Genomic DNA, 20,507 nt, shown 5'->3' on the forward strand with positions numbered 1-20,507 from the left:
GTACATTAGGGGCTCTGCAAACGCAATGTGACGCCTGCAGACCATTCCATCTAAGTCTGCATTCCAAATGGCGCTCCTTCACTTCCGAGCCCTTCCATGCATCCAAACGGTGGTTCCCCCCCACATATGGGGTATCAGCGCACTCAGGACAAATTGGACAACAAATTTTGGGGTCCAATTTCTCCTGTTACCCTCGGGAAAATACAAAACTGGGGGCTGAAAAATAATTTTTGTGGGAAAAAATTTTTGTTTTATTTTTACGGCTCTGCATTATAAACTTCTGTGAAGCCCTTGGTGGGTCAAAGCACTCACCACACATCTAGATAAGTTCCTTAGGGGGTCTACTTTCCAACATGGTGTCACTTGTGGGGGGTTTCTACTGTTTAGGTACATTAGGGGCTCTGCAAACGCAATGTGACGCCTGCAGACCATTAAATCTAAGTCTGCATTCCAAATGGCGCTCCTTCACTTCCGAGCCCTTCCATGCATCCAAACGGTGGTTCCCCCCCACATATGGGGTATCAGCGTACTCAGGACAAATTGTACAACAACTTTTGGGGTCCAATTTCTTCTCTTACCCTTGGGAAAATATAAAATTGGGGGTGAAAAGATAATTTTTGTGAAAAAATATGATTTTTTATTTTTACGGTTCTGCATTATAAACTTCTGTGAAGCACTTGGTGGGTCAAAGTGCTCACCACACCTCTAGATAAGTTCCTTAGGGGGTCTACTTTCCAAAATGGTGTCACTTGTGGGGGGTTTCAATGTTTAGGCACATCAGGGGCTCCCCAAACGCAACATGGCGTCCCATCTCAATTCCAGTCAATTTTGCATTGAAAAGTCAAATGGCGCTCCTTCGCTTCCGAGCTCTGTCATGCGCCCAAACAGTGGTTTACCCCCACATATGGGGTATCGGCGTACTCAGGACAAATTGTACAACAACTTTTGGGGTCCATTTTCTCCTGTTACCCTTGGTAAAATAAAACAAATTGGAGCTGAAGTAAATTTTTTGTGAAAAAAAGTTAAATGTTCATTTTTATTTAAACATTCCAAAAATTCCTGTGAAGCACCAGAAGGGTTAATAAACTTCTTGAATGTGGTTTTGAGCACCTTGAGGGGTGCAGTTTTTAGAATGGTGTCACACTTGGGTATTTTCTATCATATAGACCCCTCAAAATGACTTCAAATGAGATGTGGTCCCTAAAAAAAAATGGTGTTGTAAAAATGAGAAATTGCTGGTCAACTTTTAACCCTTATAACTCCCTAACAAAAAAAAATTTTGGTTCCAAAATTGCGCTGATGTAAAGTAGACATGTGGGAAATGTTACTTATTAAGTATTTTGTGTGACATATCTCTGTGATTTAAGGGCATAAAAATTCAAAGTTGGAAAATTGCAAAATTTTCAAACTTTTCGCCAAATTTCCATTTTTTTTGCAAATAAACGCAGGTAATATCAAAGAAATGTTACCACTATCATGAAGTACAATATGTCACGAGAAAACAATGTCAGAATCGCCAAGATCCGTTGAAGCGTTCCAGAGTTATAACCTCATAAAGGGACAGTGGTCAGAATTGTAAAAATTGGCCCGGTCATTAACGTGCAAACCACCCTTGGGGGTGAAGGGGTTAATATACCTTGTAAAAATACCACTTCCCAGTGTAGAACAGAAAAAAGGATATTATTTTAAAAAATGGACTAAAAAAACTACTAGGTGCACCTAACCTAATAATTAGCCCTTCACTCTCCTGCTAACCCTGCCTAGCAGTGGAGGTTGGCACCCTGATAGTTTATTTGGCGCCCCCACTCCGCGGCGGCTGTAACCTGCTGGCCCTATTAAATACCTAGCCAGCTGCAGGTAGGAAAACAATAAGCAAATAAAAGTTATGAAGAAAGCAGGAGTAGAGAAACTCGGGTGCACTCTAGGAAAAAACTATCAATCCTCCATTTTATGAAACCCCAAAGACAGTACAAAGACCTTTCTGCTGATCTTTTTAATCATAGACCGGTGACAGGGACAAGGGGGCATCCTCTACGTCTGGAGGAAAGAAGGTTTAAGCATAATAACAGACGCGGATTCTTTACTCTAAGAGCAGTGAGACTATGGAACTCTCTGCCGCATGACGTTGTGATGAGTGATTCACTACTTGGGTTTGGGAGGGGACTGGATGCCTTTCTGGAACAGTATAATGTTGCAGGGTATATATATTAGATTCCTTGGTGGGGCGTTGGTCCGGGGGGCTGGTCTGGTTGCCGTGTGTGGGGTCGGGAGGGAATTTTTTTCCCCATGGTGGAGCTTACTCTTACCACATGGGGTTCTTTTGCCTTCCCCTGGATCAACATGTTAGGGCATGTTAGGTTAGGCTATGGGTTGAACTAGATGGACTTGGGGTCTTCCTTCAACCTTGATGACTATGACTATTAGTATGATTTGCATCAATAAGGTTGCAACGGTCTTGAGGCAGCTCACTGGTTTTACCCATCATGACCTGTTTCTTGTGTGGCACCTTGGTAATGAGACACCCTTTCATAGTCCATCAGTTGAGCCAGCTGCTATTTTTCACTAAGTGGCAGGATTGCTTTCTAATTACTGATAGATTTTAGCCGCTGTCATGACTTTCCATGGCTTTTTGCACCTCTCTTTCTTCATGTGTTCAATACTTTTTCCCTGTGTCATTTCTCATTATTACACATAATTTAATTTATGGACATCTATGGTTTGATTTCTTTGTCTGTTTTGATTGGATGAGTTTTTAACGACATCTGGTGAGAATTTCATGTCAATAGCTCTTTTAGAATTTTAGAAATATATTTATTTAGAAATTTGGTGACGTGTTTGATAATTATTTTCCCTGCTGTATATCTGCATGTAGCTTTTTCAGAGATCTTTACATGATGGGTCCCTTCCTCAGTTACTCAGAAATTAGCTTTTGAATTTATATGCAAATTAGGCTGAAGAGCTATGGTAGATCTGAAGCCTATGTCACTCCAGCTCTCTTCCCTGCCAAGCGATGCCTTCTCCTCTTGGGCAGGGAATAGTGCCCGAGTGACAGAGGCTTCAGATCTACAAAATTACTCCAGTCTCACTTGAATATCAGTCCCAATCTATTTCCACGGACAACTTGGTCCAAGGAATGAATCAGACATGGACCACCCCATAGTATATCATAGGTATGAGTGATTGTGAGTGGTGCACACTCATATCACTCATACATCACCCACATTGATGTGAGGTTTGGGTCCACAGAGCACCACAGCGTCTCCCATAATCCTGCTGCAGTGGTTTTTCACGGAAGGTCAGATTGTGGATGTGATGATGCACAGCCACGTTTTGGGGGTTGCCTCGTGCTTAGTATGGGGTGAAGGACACCCTGGGATTAGTGTGCACAGACATGTTTCCGTCCCTCTCTGATTGGCAAGGTTACTGCTCAGAGACTGCAGCTTTCCCAGCTGATTTGATTAGACCTCCAGCTTTATCCATTCCCCGGCCCCCTCCACCCGGCACCTCCTGATCCTTTTAGCACAGACCCTCACTCCAATAACCATTGCAGCATCTTGTGCTCCCTTTTCAAGCTCAATTCTGACATCTCACAGGGCAGATTAGGAAACTCTCAGAGAGGATTAGCGGGCGATAGCAAAACATGCACCGTGACACTCCCTTTGAGCCTCTTAAAACCTCTTGCCATTGCTTTTTATATTTCCAAATCCCAGCGGAGGCAGAACCTGGTATTACATGTAGTACACACAAAGCTCTACAATTATTCTTCCGGCCTGCGCTGGTTACACAGACATTTACTCTACCGTCATGCCGCCACACGGGGCGTTTAACATTGGCTTCCATTGATTAGTTCCTCTGAGAAATTACAAGGCTTCTTACAGATCGGCGTCTGAAGTGGGACGGTGACCCGTTGCATCTAGGTGACGCCACACCGACTTAAGCTTCCTCACCACCATGTACCTTTACTACAATCACGTGGAAAATTAGCTTTGCAAAACGATTTTCAGATACATGTCTGCAGGGGCAAACTATAAGCTGGTGTAGTCCTAAACCTCCGCAGGTAAATAATTCACTGTATACTGGTCCCTTCATCTGACAAATGGCATGCAGCAACCTGCAGCTGACGGACTGCCCAGTGGTGGGTGTCTGGGCAGAATTATCTTCATGTCCGTGCCCATCTTTAGTCACATTTCACCTCCAAGGTTTTTTGCTTAAGATTGCGTTCACATGTGCATTTTTTTTTGCCACAATTGCAGTAAAACTACAACATTTCTGCTGCAAGTTTTAAAAATCATGGTCTAATGGGGCGGTTTTGGTCACAAAATTTGCCATGATTCTTTTTTTTTTTTTAATTTTTTAAAACTGTAATTGTGGCAAAAAATGCGTCGCAACCACAACATGTGAACACAACCTAAAAGTTTTATCATTAAAGGGATATTCCCATCTCCAATATACTTTCTCAACATGTAGTAGGTGTAGCAGTAATGATAATAATTTAGTATAGTTCTCCTGATTTACTGTTGTTTACCCAATGTGCAGGGCATTACAGTAGTTTAGGTAACCATGGTTAAGACCACTGGCAACTTGCTTTGATATGAGTGGTAGTTACCATGGATACCTAATCTACTGCTTTGCCCTGGACATGGGGAAATAGACAGTAAATCAGACCAACTATGCTACATTTCTAATTGGCTATTATTATTATTACACCTACTACACATGGGATAGGATCTTGGAGATGGGAATACCCCTTTAGGCCAGGATCAGATGTCCATTGTAATAACTGTTTTTTTATTACTTGCATTATTGTCTTCTGTAAAACAATCAGCACAGCGCCTCGTGTGACTCTGTGCACACTGACTGCAGGCCCATGTGAGAAATCACTTATGTACACCAACACATGGGATGCAGTGGGTCCTGGCCGCACATGGACTGAAAAACAGTAGACTGAGGCTCAAGAGGTTGTCAAAGTTTGTGATGAAACTCTTCTGTCACTTCATGTGACTGCAGACTTGTGAATCCTCACAACATACACACTGTGCGCTGTCAGGATTCCCTGGTGTCGGCGGTAAGGGCAGATGATCACTTGACCGCAAGTATGCAATTTGCATTGTCCTGGCCACATTATGACTAGTCGTGTGCGACCTTGCTCAATACAAGGGGACTGAGCAAGGCAGTGCACAACTAGTCGACATGTGACCGCCCGCTGTAACCGCCAATTGCCATTCTTACGGGCCACTGATGACGCTGAGTGATCTGGCTAATCACAGCGCAAGGCACGTGGTACAGATGGCTGTAAGGACAGTGTGACGATCAGTACGTTGTTTTAACCTCAGTACTAAAAGGACCAAAAGTTAAAACATTTCTCCAGAGCGCTCCTTTACATTTTTTTTCCCTTTTTTATTTTTTTGCACCAATCTTGTCTGATTTGATATTTTGTACTGTATGTGACCCCCATTGGGGTCTTCCATGCCACAATGAGGGATAACAGTGACTGGATTCAGAAGAAAACAAAAATGTAGATTAGATGACAGTTGGATTTGATGGATCAAAAATAATTTGAATGGAACGTTTGTTTTTCGGATGCTGACGATATCGCACGACTTTCACCCACTAAACATAAATAGGGTTTTGATTTTCTTCTTAATGATAATACCTGACGCCGGAGCAGTAGGTTCTCGGATACCTAGACCCTAGCTCTGCTGTGTTACTTAGTGGCCGTGACAGGTCTGCCGGGGGCCAGCACTCAGCCGGGGCGTGTGGGGAGGGGGTAATGGAACTGCTCTTGCAATGTCCCTGGTAATAGGATAAATACTCTGCTTTACTCCAGCATGGTAAATGGGTGCAATCCAATTTCCATGATTCCATCAGCACGGGCTGAGCACTCTCGGCTGCCACACTATGAAAGTTATTCTCCACTGACCCCTCAACCCGCTACTGAGGCAAGCGAGGAAGAGGTGGGACGGTCACCGCTCTGATGCACATCTTACTGGTCCACTTTACTTTCCATGGCCTTGCTCTCTCCTGTTGCACGTCCATTCAAGTCACCTGCTGCCTGGTATATTGCTTCCCAATCCCGTCCCTAATATATGGCTCTAATAGGCCTCCCTGCCTTTCTCCGGGCTTTGATAATCCACACCCTGATCCACCCCCTCCTCCCCACTGCGCTCCCGCCTCTGATATGGCACAGCCGGTCCTGAGCTGCGATTGTGCTGGCTTTATGCTTCAGATTATACAAAGCTGATTAACCCTTCTAAACCCCTTAGATTTTAATTATTTCTGTATGTATTTATAAAAGCTGCAGTCTGCTCGCTGCAGGTCCCACCTGTCCCCTCCCTCCATCTTCTCCGTGCCCCCATTCTGTGCCCTGGATTCAGAGATGAGGAGTGGGACAGATTGGTTGGTGGAAACCGGCAGATTCTCCATTTCTCTCCTTCAAGGCCCTTCAAAACACAATTGACAAACCAGTATTCTGGCCGCTATAATATTAAAGCGGGTGTTTTCTTATGTGCAATGTATTTTATACATTATTATACAATATTATTTCATCTCTTGGCCCAATAAAAAGAAATAATCAGAAGTTCCAAGCTCACTCCATGCCCACACCTGGCACAAACAGGTTGTTTTACAGGGTTACATAGGTTGAAAAAGACGTAGGTCCTTCAAGTTCAACCTTTCTCCACCAGTTGTTTTTTCTTTTGTCACTAAATTAACTACAGTGGGTATGGAAAGTATTCAGACCCCTTTACATTTTCACTCTTTGTTTCATTGCAGCCATTTGGTAAACTCAAAAAAGTTCTTTTTTTTCTCATTAATGTACACTCGGCACCCCATCTTGACTGGAAAAAAAACAGAAATGTAGTAATTTTTTGCAGATTTAATAAAAAAGAAAAACTGAAATCTCACATGGTCATAAGTATTCAGACCCTGTGCTCAGTATTGAGGAGAAGCACCTTTTGAGCTAGTACAGCCATGAGTCTTCTTGGGAATGATGCAACTAGTTTTTCACACCTGGATTTGGGGATCCTCTGCCATTCTTCCTTGCAGATCCTCTCCAGTTCCGTCAGGTTGGATGGTGAACGTTGGTGGGCGCCATTTTCAGGTCTCTGCAGAGATGCTCAGTTGGGTTTAGGTCAGGGCTCTGGCTGGGCCAGTCAAGAATGGTCACAGAGTTGTTCTGGAGCCACTGCTTTGTTATTATAGCTGTGTGCTTAGGGTCATTGTCTTGTTGGAAGGTGAACCTTTATACAGATAAATTAGATCTCCTCTGAGGCGTCTTTTTTCTAAGCTAAACAAGCCAAACTTTTCCAACCCCTCCTTATATGAGAGGCCTTCCATCCCTTGTAGTAGTCTTGTTGCCCACCTTTGAACTGATTCTAATTTCTGAATGTCCCTTTTTAAATGTGGGGCCCAAACCTGGATCCCATATCCTAGATGTAGCCTTATAAGAGATTTATCAAGGGGTAATAATACATTGGGATCGCGGGATTTTATCTCTTTTTTTTTTTTTTTATACACCCTAAAATCTCGTTTGCTTGTGCAGCTGCTGCTTGACATTGAGTACTGCTGCTCAGCTTACTTGTACCCAGAATACCTAAGTCCTCCTCCTGTTCTGTAGTCCCCGGTATTCTCCCATTTAATGTATATCAGCAATAGGATTACTCCGTCCTAGGTGCATTACTCTACATTTATCTACATTAAACCTCATTTGCCAAGTGTTTGCCCATTCAGACATCTTATCCAGATAGTTTTGCAAAATTGTGATGTCGGTCAGATTTGAGTATCGTACATAGTTTGGTGTCATCAGCTAAGACGGACACTTTACTCTCAATACCATCCACAAGGTCATTAATAAAGAGGTTAAAAAGAATCAGTCCTAGCACAGATCCCTGCGGTCCCCACTGCTGGCTATATCCCATTTAGAGAACACTTTGTTTCCTGTCATTTAGCCAATTCCTTACCCACCTGCATATAGTTTCCCCCTGTCCCTGCTTATAGAGCTTCAGTATAAGGCTGTTAAGTGGTACAGTATCAAATGCCTTTGCAAAGTCCAGAAAATAAAGTTTCTGAATCTGTTACTGTGCAGAGAAATAAAATATGCACAGATCTAAGGCCACGCAACAATTTCCATTTTTGCACTATGTCCTGTCTATTGCAGTTTTTGCTCAGTTTACCATTAGTGATGAGTGAATGCGCTCGGATAAGGCGTTATCTGAGCATGCTCGGGTAGGCATGGGCCATTTCAAAAGTGTGGGCACCCTTAGAGATTTGTGTGCTTAAATGACTTTGACCAAGGTTTCAGACCTTAGTTAGCCTGTTAGGGTTATGGCTTGTTCACTATCATCGTAAACAAATTTCTCAGCTTTATAAAAACCAGCCTCCTCTAACCTTGTGCCAAAAACAGCAGCCATGGGTTCTTTTAAGCAGCTGCCTAGCACCCTGAATATTAAAATGGTGGAGGCCAACAAAGCAGGAGAAGGCTATAAGAAGATGGCAAAGCATTTCAATGTTGCCCTTTCTTACGTTTGAAATGTAATCAAGAAATGGCAGTTTAAAATAGAAATCTTTGGCCACAATGATCAATGTGTGGAGAAAAAATGGCTCAGGATTTCAGTAAAAAAGAACATCTTGCCAACCATTGAGCATGGGGGTAGATCAATCGTGCTTTGGGGTTGTGTTACAGCCAATGGTATTGGGAACATTTCAAGGGTAGAGGGGAAGAATGGATTCAATGAAATTTCAACAAATTCTTGATGCAAACATAACACCACCTGTAAAAAAAAAAAAAAAAAAAAAGCTGAGGATGGCTTCTACAAATGGATAATGATTCTAAACACAAGTCAAATCCACTATAGACGACCTCAAAAGGTGCAAGCTGAAGGTTTTACATTGACCCTCACTGTCCCTTGATCTGAGCATCATTGAAAACCTATTGCTAGACCTCAAAATAGCAGTGCATGCAAGACGACCCAGGAATATGATGAAAATCACTCAAACAAGAACTGAAAGTCTCTTGTCTGGCGTCAAAAAGCTTTTACAAGCTGTGAAACTTGCAAAAGGGGACAGCTACTAGGTATGAACCATGAAGGGTGGCCAAACGTTTGCATCAGCCCATTTTCCTTTTTTTAAAAGAGATATATATATATATATATATATATATATATATATATATATACTGTATATATATCTGCCTAAAATACAAAGAAAATATGTAATCTTTAATTTTACGCCTTTTAGAGATCATTTCATCTTCAACTTTCTTAGCTGTTCATAATAACAGTAATTTTGGCCAGGGGTGCCCAAACTTTTACTGTAACATACTGTAAATGAGATGACTAAGATCGTTGTAACCAGCGCCTTGTGTGCCATGTGCACCTGATGTCTATATGGATTTTCAGAACACCATTATCTTGGTATTTGCTGTGTATTTCTATACGGCCCCGTGTATTAGAGAACGTCACTTTAGTAGTTGGGTTTAGGGTATTCTGTCATCTTAGTATAAGCCCCAGTAACTATTGTGCTCGAGTACAGTTTGTGTATCCCATGTAGCCTTTCCGTCTCCACTTTTCCAAGACCTTGGCTTTAAATTACGTTAAAGAATTACGTGCACAAATGCCGCGGTCTCCATTATGAGCTCATACTACTTATAGGGAAGTCTGCAGTACGGGTTGTTCTGTGGGAAGATATGAGGCTTACGCTTATTTTTCTTTTCCTGACTACTCATGCGGTTTCTGAAAAATGGCCTAATAACATTACATCTCTATGATAAAAGTCGTGTGCCTTTAAATTCAACCTGCTGACATTGTCTATTACAGAAACATACAGAATCTGTCTTTCTAGGGCAGCATCATATACCCGGAGTTTATTATTTTTATTATGAGATATATAAGCTAATAACTGGAACTGATCTTCATAGATAACAGAACTTATGAATCTTACTTTATTTTTTCAGTGATCCTTGCTGTTGTGGTAGACTTCTGAGCGCCAAATAAAAGAATGTTTAATAGCAAATATGCCAGATCCAGAAGGGCTAGTCCGATACACGTTGGATAGATACTGGAGTCAACTGACACCTTTAGGGTCTGTTCTTGCTTCCGTTCATTATAGATACCTGAAATTTTGACCACGTCTTTAACTCCCAAACCTGTGTAGACAAGTTGTCAGTCTCTCTTTTATAACTTATTTTATGTGAACTACAGCATTAAATGATCACTTATCAGACACCACCTTTTCCCCCATGAAGGCTCAGCCTTCATTGTTTGTCTTTATGTCCCACATGCAACTAGCGATACTAATTTCTCTTAATATTAAAGATAATCCTTATATTGGCTCCCATATTCATTTTCTTTAAGTGCAGAGTTATAAAATTGAGTTGTCTCACACTAAGTTAATATATTGTCTCTGAGTGCTGTGTGCCAAATATCCAATATATTTGTTAGTTGCAGCTTCACACTGCTGCTCTGCCTCCTGCTTATAAAAGCTGACAGGGAGACACTTATCACAAGCCGAAGACAGGCTAAAGCTACATCACATAATATACATTGATACTGTTGTGTGTGCTGTGCTGTGACAGAACAACAGTGTGACAGCACTGATCTATGATCTATCCTATCACTGCTGATCGACAGATTGTTTATTCTATCGAAATATCAGGAAACGAGGTCCCCTTGGTCACGATATAAAAAATATATATATACCCCCTCGGCAAAAAGAGGCATCATGGGAAATGTAGGCTACGTTATTGTATGTGATCCTAGAAATGACTTCCTCAACTAAAGCAGTCGTACACTGGCACTGGTTATTGTGCAGGATGCGGGGTCTACATATTCCATGGTATGGATTGGGTTTGCTATTTTTCCTTTTTTTGGAAACCTTCTAATGGATTTCCCAAGCCACATCACACAGTAAATGATGGGAGAAGACCTTTGTTGCCTCCTGTGATCCCATCAGACAAACGACTCATCTGTTGGGAGCTGAGATGTTAATCCAATCAGGAGCGCGTGGCAGCAGGCCTCAGATGTTTGGTTGTTTAAGGGCTGGCACGAGTCCTCCCGTCCCTTCCTCCCACCCACATCATCTGTCCCCTATTCTCTCCATCTCTCTGCCAGGGTCAGGTGGAATTCGGAGACACTCGGAAGCTTTGTGTTTCTTTGTATTCATTAACCTCTGTATTCCCTCTCCGGGGACAGCCTATTAAGGGCACTGTCAGTTTAATTTAACCACTGCACTACTGGGTGGTCTGCAGTCCATCAGCATGGTCACTTGTCGCATCCATACAGGTGCATATCATCTGAAATTCATGTTGTCATTGTTTTTTTTCAACCTACTGTATTGCTAGCTTTTTTTTAATCAATAGTTTTATGTTCAGAATACTTTGTAGGTGTAAGGCCACGTTCACACATTCAGTATGTGATCAGTATTTTACATCAGTATTTGTAAGCCAAAACCAGGAGTGGAACAATTAGAGGAAAAGTATAATAGAAACTCGTCACCACTTCTGGATTTAGCGTACAAATACTGATGTAAAATACTCACCAAATACTGAACGTGTGACCGCGGCGAATAGTAAAAAAGTTTAAGTATCAATAAGCATAAAAGTAATAAAGTGTATCAATAGTGTGGGGATTAATTACCCATTTCTAGCAGAAATAATTTGCTAATTTCGAAGGAATTTTTATGTTTGTGCAATTTTTATTTTTCAATTTTTCCAGTTTTGTTCTGCTCTCTCCACTTTTTCAAAATGAGGACGGGACTCTGTGAACAGAACATCGTCAGCCACTTGCCCACAATATTCACTAGATCATAGTGTAGATTTATGTCAACTCATGACTGTCATAGAACTCAGTTTGTGGTGCGTTTGCGCCTCAAGATGCAAAAGACGTACACAGGTTTACATGAGAGCAACTCAAGGGAATATGATATAAGTGAGAAACTATGGGATTTGACACTCTTGACAACTTTTTAGAGCATTTGGGTGGTGCTTTAAATAGGATGTTAGTGATAATAATAATAATAATAATCTTTATTTTTATATAGCGCTAACATATTCCGCAGCGCTTCACAGTTTGCACACACATTATCATCACTGTCCCCTGTGGGGCTCACAATCTAAATTCCCTATCAGTATGTCTATAGAATGTGGGAGGAAACCGGAGAATCTGGAGGAAACCCACGCAAACACGGAGAGAACATACAAACTCTTTGCAGATGTTGTCCAAGGTGGGATTAGAACCCAGGACTCCAGCGCTGCAAGGCTGCAGTGCTACCTAGTATTAGAATATTGATAACTGATTTGGTTATCGTGCTTAAAGGGGTTGTCACATCTTATTAAAGAAGTACAGTTGCAAAGCCCTTGTAAAAACAAATTTCCCACCCGCAAGTGGGAGACAAGAAAGCCAGAGGAGCTGTATGTTCCTTAAGTTTTCTAAAAAGGGAATTAACAGTTAATATTTATAATTGTATTTCCATAGCACCAACATATTCCATAGCACTTTACAATTCAACTCTTTTAAAGGGGTTGTTTCAGTTTCAATTACCATGAGTTACTTTTAGGCAGAAATTTTACAATTTGGGTATATTAACACAACTGCGGTAATAATCTGCACCTGAAAACAAGATCCATTAGTCTAAACAGGGTTGTTTCTGCAGCAAGTGCATGGATTTCATGCATGGTTACATTCAGGTGAATGTCTCTAAAACTTCTGAAAATAGATTTGCTGCAGGTGTAATGTGCCGTCACATATTATTAAGATCCCTGCTTACATTTAGCAAGAGCCTTTGTTGTTGATTTCTAGTGGATATCAGTCTGTCCCGGTTATATGGTGGCGATAGCTGTACGCTTCATTACAAGACAGAGCTTGGATATCTCTACTGAAACCATATCTATCGCCTGTGTGTCTGTCAATTCACCAGGAGGATGGAATGGAAGGCTTCCATTAGGTGACTGCAAGCAGATATATACATACTTACGCCTCAACACAAAAAATTGCAACATCCAGAAGGAAAAGTTGTCAAATTATGGAAATCACAGGGTGGATAGACATGTTAATGATATGGAAATGATGAACAAATGGAAACTAAATTTTCAGGACATCTCGATTTATCTAGTACTGAGAATCCCTACAATTACACATCTTGGCTGCTATCAATTACGTTATTAATGGTTTTCTGAGGAGAGTTCTGCCACTCTCAATGCACTTAGGCAAATCGTCAAGATCCGCTGCTGGCAGCTCCCTTTGCAATTGCTGCTAATGATATCTCAGATGTGCTTCAAGGCAGATAAGTCCTTAGATGCTGCTGCAGACTGTTGTCGCACGTTTATACTAAGCAGGCAGCTCACAGTAGCACGAGCAATACGCGTCCTGGTGTTGTCTTGTAGAAAACAACTGCTTTTGGGAGACTTTGGAGTAGTGGCCATATCACCTGTTCCACCACCAAATCCATGTAACACCGAACTCTAAGTGTACCTGGAATGAAGACCAAAGAAGACTGGCTGTCGTACGTCATGCCACCCCACCTGGGACGAAGTTTAAAGTTAACCGTCCCTTGTGAAGTCCTCTTCATAGCATTGCCCACCGGGTCTCCAGGCCAATCTCTGAGCGAGACTCGTTGCTGAAGAGGATAGACTCCATTCCTGCCTTCATTGCTGTCTTGATTTCAGGGCAGGTTGACATTAGCGATGAAGTGGCCGCACTATTTGGGCATATTGGATGGCATAATGTATCATTGTGTCTACCTGTTACACCTTCTGTGCTGTGTGGGGAAGATTCCAAGATGGTGTCAGAGCTTTGGTTTTCCTATATATCCGTCACTCAGGATAAAGCCGCAGAATACATTAATGCTTTCCCGGTCTATGATGTGACGGCTTATCAATAAGGGACACTTATAGGAAGCTTTCGGAGACCTGCCAATCCATTTACACAACTACTGGTATATGTAGGTTTGTGAGAAAAATTGATCCGATTTTTTTTTCTTCTGTTCTTTCAGGACGCTGAAGGGCAGACACCGTTGCATTACGGTAAGTAGGATTTTCCTTACTCCCTGTTTATTATTATCATCACAATATATGTACTTGTTACATCATCATTGTAAAAAGACATTAACACTTTGTGCGTGGGGGACGATTAGCATTATGCAATTTTTTTTAGGAGGGTTTTTTTCATTAGGGCTGTTCAGGAGCCCACTGCTACATTGCCTCCTCCTGGCTATCTGCTTCCCGTGGAAAGTTGCACTTCTAATAATTGATTGTTTAGGCCGGAACATAGCTAATCAGCCGGCCCAAACTGTACACTTTCCCAAGTTCCTCTTCAGCATCGGAGAAGCGCAGGCAGAGCAGTGTTAGCGAGCTGCATAGCAATTAACTTGTAAGCCAAGCTCCTTGCCTAGGAAACTGTCCACCTACAACAGACTGCAAAGGTGGCCGGTAACCTAGGCTGTACCAACTTTCGAAAAATGTGCAAAGTGCCTGAAATACTTCATTACACAGGTCTCTAAACAGAAAAACAAGCTTTCGTAAAAACTCACATTTCTAATGATTGTTCCATGCGAATGTAGCAGCAATCAACTATTGAATTACCAAAACTGTTGATCTAATCCTTTATGCTACCTAAAAATCACAGTTGTCGGCAGCACATCTCTGTACTTGGCGGATGTCCTCCAGAGACCAACAACCCCCATACAGTTTGCATCGTCACATGTAAAAGGACATCTAGACAAGCGCCAATGCACTGGATCGGTGCTCACTAGGGGCACAAATGTCCATGTACAAGTCTCGCCCAGATTATATGTATGCACGATCACTGGTGGAGAAGATGTAGAAGTTCCTGTACTTGTGAAATACCCTCTTGAGATAACCGGCTATGGGTGGGTGGCCTGTTGCTATAGATTGAAGTGCACTGCAGTAGACCCTCGGAGTAACATCTGCCGGTCTCTAAACCCTTTGTGCAGGGGCAGATCCTTTTGTATGAGTTATCTGCAACCTGACAGCAAGAAGTAATAACAAAGGTCAGGCACCCCATAAAATGGTTGTAAATCCATCTTTCTCGCTTGTGCCTGTCCAAGGTCAGCATCCAGCTCCCCTCCCTCTTGGGTTCTGCCTCTATTCTGAAGATACCCTGCAATAAGGGTAGAAAATACTATTTTCGACATCTCCCAGTGGAAATCAGTCTATTTCAAGCACTGGGAGAGGTTAGATTCAGACAAGTCCCCATCTGCTGCAGGGGAGGAGGCAGTATACATCTCTGCTGTCATCACTGTGAAAAGGGCTGCAATCAGGGTTTTAAAGTGGTTGCATCGCTTAGAGGAATCGCAATCACTTCACAAAAAAATATTTGCGCTAATATTCCGGATGCCTTTTAAAAATGTCATCTAGCATGCATTAAGTTATGGGCCTCCCGGTACAGGTTTATACAGATCTCCTAGTGATGGAGGGATGGCGGACATGGCGGACGCAGCCTGCGCTGTGTAATTCCGGTACTCTCTAGACTGTAGTGATATTGCCAGCACTGACGATCTGTATTATAAGGATTATATTGCTTCACTCTCACATAGATGATCAGGATGAGGTTGGGACTGTTGCACCAAAAAAAAAATCTCTTTAGGGCAAATTCACACAGAGGAGTAATCGGTCATGTTTTTGAAGTGGAATCTATGGCAGACATCTAAGGTTGTGTGCACACGATGCAGATTTAGTGCAGAATTAGTGCAGATCTGCAGCGGATTTTTCTGCTGCAGAAACGCTGCAGATCTGCACTGTGATTTACAGTACAATGTAAATCAATGTGGGAAAAAAAAAGCTGTGCACATGGTGCAGAAAAATCTGCGCAGAAACGCTGCAGATTTCAAAGAAGTGCATGTCACTTCTTTTGTGCACCCCTCCATTAATAGAAATCCGCAGTGGTAAAAACTGCACAAAATCCGCATCAATTCCGCACAAAAACGCATAAAAAAACTAATTAAAACCGCAGCTGCGTATTCTGCCAGAAGATGCAGATTTAGTGCAGAAAATTCTGCACCACATTTCCTACGTGTGCACATAGCCTAAGACTGATTCTGTGATTTCTGCTCCAGATTTTTAGCTTGGACTGCCATGTGAGGCTAATTCACATATGACTGTATTAATGGATCATAAGGTTTGAGGATTTTTTTATATATATATATATATATATATATATATATATATATATATATACACCAGAGTTTGCACAGGAATATTTTTGCCCGTAACAAGTGCCGTTTGAAAATGTAAAAAGTCTGGGGATGATTAATCCTTAATGTGGTCGTTCGTTCCTTATACAGTTCGAAAAGTTTTTGACAGCACATCACACTATTTGTACTTGTGCTGCCGACAACTATTATCCTTTAGTTTTGCATAGAAGTAGCTATCAGGCAACTATTAAGATTTGGTGGCCCGTTGTCCTGTTTACCAGTGATGGGAACAAGCGTTCTTAAGAGTGTTCGTTCAGCTATCGACCAGTGTATAATGGCTTTTAATTGGGGTCTTTTCTCTATCGTTTTAAATATAAAAATTATTTTCCGATGCCCATTCTTTATACACGGCCTAAAAACTAGACCTGGATAAATCAGGCTGTCTTCTGAAGGTTTCAGACCCGGTTTCAGCTGTCTAAACTTATCGTTGTCAAAAAGAACTGAACACAAAAGCAAATGTTAATTTACAGCCAAATAACTGGACCAATCTGTCCAAGATTTGACACATAGGTAAATCTGACTCCTCCGAAAGTTTTAGACCAATCTTAGCTGTCTAGGACCTATGTTCTCAAAATATTCACAATTCAAAAGCAAATTTTAATTTACAGTCAAAGGACTGGAGCAATTAGCACCAAATTTGGCACATTGGCATACCGGGCACTACAGAAGGTTTTACACAGGTTTAAGCTATCTAGGACCTACTGTTCTTGAGATATTTTTCCCCAAAATTGAAGCCTAATGCTAATATTTATTTACAGTCATTTGACTGGACCAATCTGGCTCAAATCTGCCACTTAGTAAATGAAGCACTTTGGAAGGTTTTCCACCAGTTTCATCCCTCTTGGACCAATATGTTTGCTTGATACCAGCAAAGTATGAGTTTTTAACCACACACAAATCACAAAATGATGAACCAAATAGACCCATATAAGGTGCCTAATTCTATTAGAAGTCTATGTTTTATGTCACATCATTTTTTATTTTTACTATTAACTTCTCCCTATATCCAATCTAAAGTATAGGTGCAGATGTTTGGGGGCTGGGACACCCAGTGATCTGGTGTTGAAGGTGCCCTAGTTTTACTTCACCAGCATGTCCATGGTAGGAAGTTGTATAGATCAGAGATTGCTGCTGCTCCATGGGGAACCAGTTGAGTCAGCACACTTGCCATTTTCCATATATACCCATAAAGTTCTTTGACGCACCAGCATTCATTCTTGACCAACATTCACACAGACTTGCTGGAGTAATAGGGAGCCCTCATACTACTGTTCAGTGGGGGGGGAATAGTTAAATGGAATCGTGTTTAAATCTGTTTTTTTTTTAATATAAAATGCATTTTTTTTTAAATATATACCGGTGTATTTTTTCATATCCGAATATTAAAAATCTTGCAATTTTCTCACTGGCCACTGATTCTGTATTAGACTCCTACTTCCTTTTAGGCACACGTACATTAACAGGAAGAGTCTGTCTCTGACCCTATTTTTTTTTATTAATGTGCAGGATGAGAGCTTTTACCTTTGCGTATTGTGAATGGTGGATCCTGTGTTATCTGCTGTATATAAAGATGTTGACTTTCACTGTAATCATGTCTGTGATGATAATGGGACTGACGAAAAGTCAGAAAAGGAAGCATGAGTCTAGTATAAGGTCTAGTGACCAGTGGGAACATTTTCCTTGTTTTCTTTGGATAATGAAATGGGAAATTGTTAAACAAAATGAAGCGTTTTTGAAAATATATTTAAAAGGAATTTATCATCAGATTTTGGCATGAGGTAGGGGTTAAAACTCAGATTTCAGCATTGCCTCTTATCAGTCTCCGAGATTTTGTTTCCTTGCAATGATTGTTTTAGCACCAGGAGTTTATCATAGCTGGGACACAGCAGCCTGTGCATGCTAGTCTGACACGCCCCCTCCTTTGATAGGCAGCTCACTGTCTATAGACAATGCACACAGAGGGCGGGGCTAGCTTTCTCAGCTCTGCTGTAATGCTAAATCTACAAACTGTGTTAGAATGGCTGCACCCAGTAAACTAAATGATACATCTTTGGATTCAGCTTCTCTTTGCCTACATCAGGCTGCTGTCAGATGAGGTATCAAAACCCTGCTGATGATTTCCATTAAGGTATGTTGCCATAAAGAGGCAAAAAAATGTCTTTTTGACTCCCGTTTTACTTTTTTTTTTTTTTTTATGTAATAAATGTAATAGCATAGTAAACTATGCATTTCCATCCTACTGGATCCAGTAAAAAAAAAGCTATTGGAAGTCTATGGCTGACGGACACCACTGTTAGGCATCCGTCAGGGGCAGTCAAAATTATACAGTATTGTTCCCAAGACACTGTGTGGCAAAAGCAAATCCAATCAGTGCAGATTGGTTATTACATTTTTTGGTTATTTGATTGCTGTATTTTGCTGTTATAAATAGTGGAAGCGCAGTAGCTAACACCAGTATGATGTTATTGGGAGGGAGAATGTGGATTTAACAAGCATGACTACAAATCCCTTGGTGCACCTTGAGCCTGTTGCACACTGTGTGTAGATTACTTATATACCGGTAATTTTTACTTTTTGTATCATATTGTTCATTTGTGTAAATGTTTTGCTTCTTGCAGCTTCTGCTTGCGAATTTGCCGATATAGTGGACCTGCTCTTGGACCACGGCGCGGACACCTCTCTTGTGGACAAAGATGGGTTCCAGCCACATGAAGTCACAGATAACAAAGAAATTTCACATATGTTAAAGCAACATGCCTCATTCGGTGAACATGACAAACCTCCAAGCCTTTAACACCTTGGAAAATAAAGCTGACCACGAGTTAATCCTTTCTGGCCTTCACATGTTTTGTTTTTTAATTAAGCTGTAATTATTGTTTCAACTTATTCCCCCGTTCATTGATGCATGCAAAAGTAATAAACTTTGTAATATATCCTAAAAGAAATGTCTCCGCTAATCAGATGCCTCTTTACTTCAATACTTGGCTACTGCAGAGTGACTGTGCATTTGTTGCCTGTTCAAGTACAAAGGACCTTAAAAAAAATGTAAAAGTTCAGTAAAGAAAAAAAAATGATTTTTTTTTTTCCTCCACTAATGGAAAAATAAAAATGTTTTGGTTCTTTTAAGGTGGTGCTCCCCATCAGTGTAGCTAAAATGATAGCTATAATGATTAATATAGTGTTTGATTTATGTACAGTCATGGCCGCAAGTGTTGGAACTCTATAAATTGTTTAGCATTTTTCCCAAAAAATTATTACAATTACACATGTTTGGTTGTACACAAGTTTATTTCCTTTATTGGAACAACACAAAAAATAGAGGGAAAAAAGGCAAACTGGACATAATTTCACACAAACCCCTAAAAATGGACCAGACGAAATTGTTGGCACCTTTCCAAAATTGTGGGTAAACAACTTTGTTTCAAGCATGTGATGCTCATTCAAACTCCCCTATGGCAAGTAACAGATGTGGGCAATATGAAAATTCCACCTAAAATAAGATAAGAAGGGGAGACGTTGACTCATTCTTTGCATTGTGTGTCTGTGTGAGCCACACTAAGCATGGAGAAGAGACATGTTTGAGGACTTGAGAACCAAAATTGTTGAAAAATATCAACAATCTCAAGGTATTAAGTCCATGTCCAGAGATTTTGATGTTCCTTTGTCCACAGTGCGCAACATAATCAAAAAGTTTGTAACCCATGGCACTGTTGCTAATCTCCCTGGATGTCAACGGCAGAGAAAAAATGATGGTGGCTAAGCAGCCCCAATCAAGCTCCAAAGTAATTCAAGCAGTCCTGCAGGCTCAGGGTGCATCAGTGTCAGCGTGAACTATCCGTCAACATTTGAATGAAATTAAATGCTATGACAGGAGACACAGAGATATAAAAAGCTAGACTTCAGTTTGCCAAAATGTACTTGTGTAAGCCATTTAGAATTGAGACTCCTCAGTGGTTGATGCTTTTTAATGGCTAACTGAAAAGATGGTAACAAATTGCAACAATATGGGTTCTTATGTGGTCAATACGTGTTCTTACGTGTGTAAGCTAAAATCCTTCTGGGAAAGTGTCTTGTGTACAGATGAGACCAAGATAAAGCTTTTTGGTAAATCACATCATTCTACTGTTTACAAGAAAACTTAATGAGGCCTACAAAGAAAACATAGTACCTGCAGTCAAATATGGTGGAGACACAAAGATGTTTTGGGATTGTTTTGCGGCCTCTGGCACTGGGTGCCTTGACTGTGTGCAAGGCATCATGAAATCTGAAGATTACCAAATAATTTGGGGTCTCAATGTAGTGCC

At 41.1% G+C, this 20,507-nt stretch overlaps 1 protein-coding gene across 1 annotated transcript in view; it reads left to right on the forward strand.

Annotated features, from left to right (window-relative positions):
• ACBD6 (acyl-CoA binding domain containing 6) overlaps nucleotides 1-19,327 on the forward strand; it is a 92,769-nt gene extending 73,442 nt beyond the window's left edge. Inside the window, exons 7-8 of the mRNA XM_077277930.1 lie at nucleotides 13,984-14,014; nucleotides 18,822-19,327. Coding sequence (XP_077134045.1) covers nucleotides 13,984-14,014; nucleotides 18,822-18,997 — 207 coding nt within the window. The 3' untranslated portion in view covers nucleotides 18,998-19,327. The remainder of the gene's footprint in view (nucleotides 1-13,983; nucleotides 14,015-18,821) is intronic.
• Nucleotides 19,328-20,507: the final 1,180 nt, after the last annotated feature.

This window comes from Ranitomeya variabilis, chromosome 8 (genome assembly GCF_051348905.1).
Source record: "Ranitomeya variabilis isolate aRanVar5 chromosome 8, aRanVar5.hap1, whole genome shotgun sequence".
NCBI lineage: Eukaryota > Metazoa > Chordata > Amphibia > Anura > Dendrobatidae > Ranitomeya > Ranitomeya variabilis.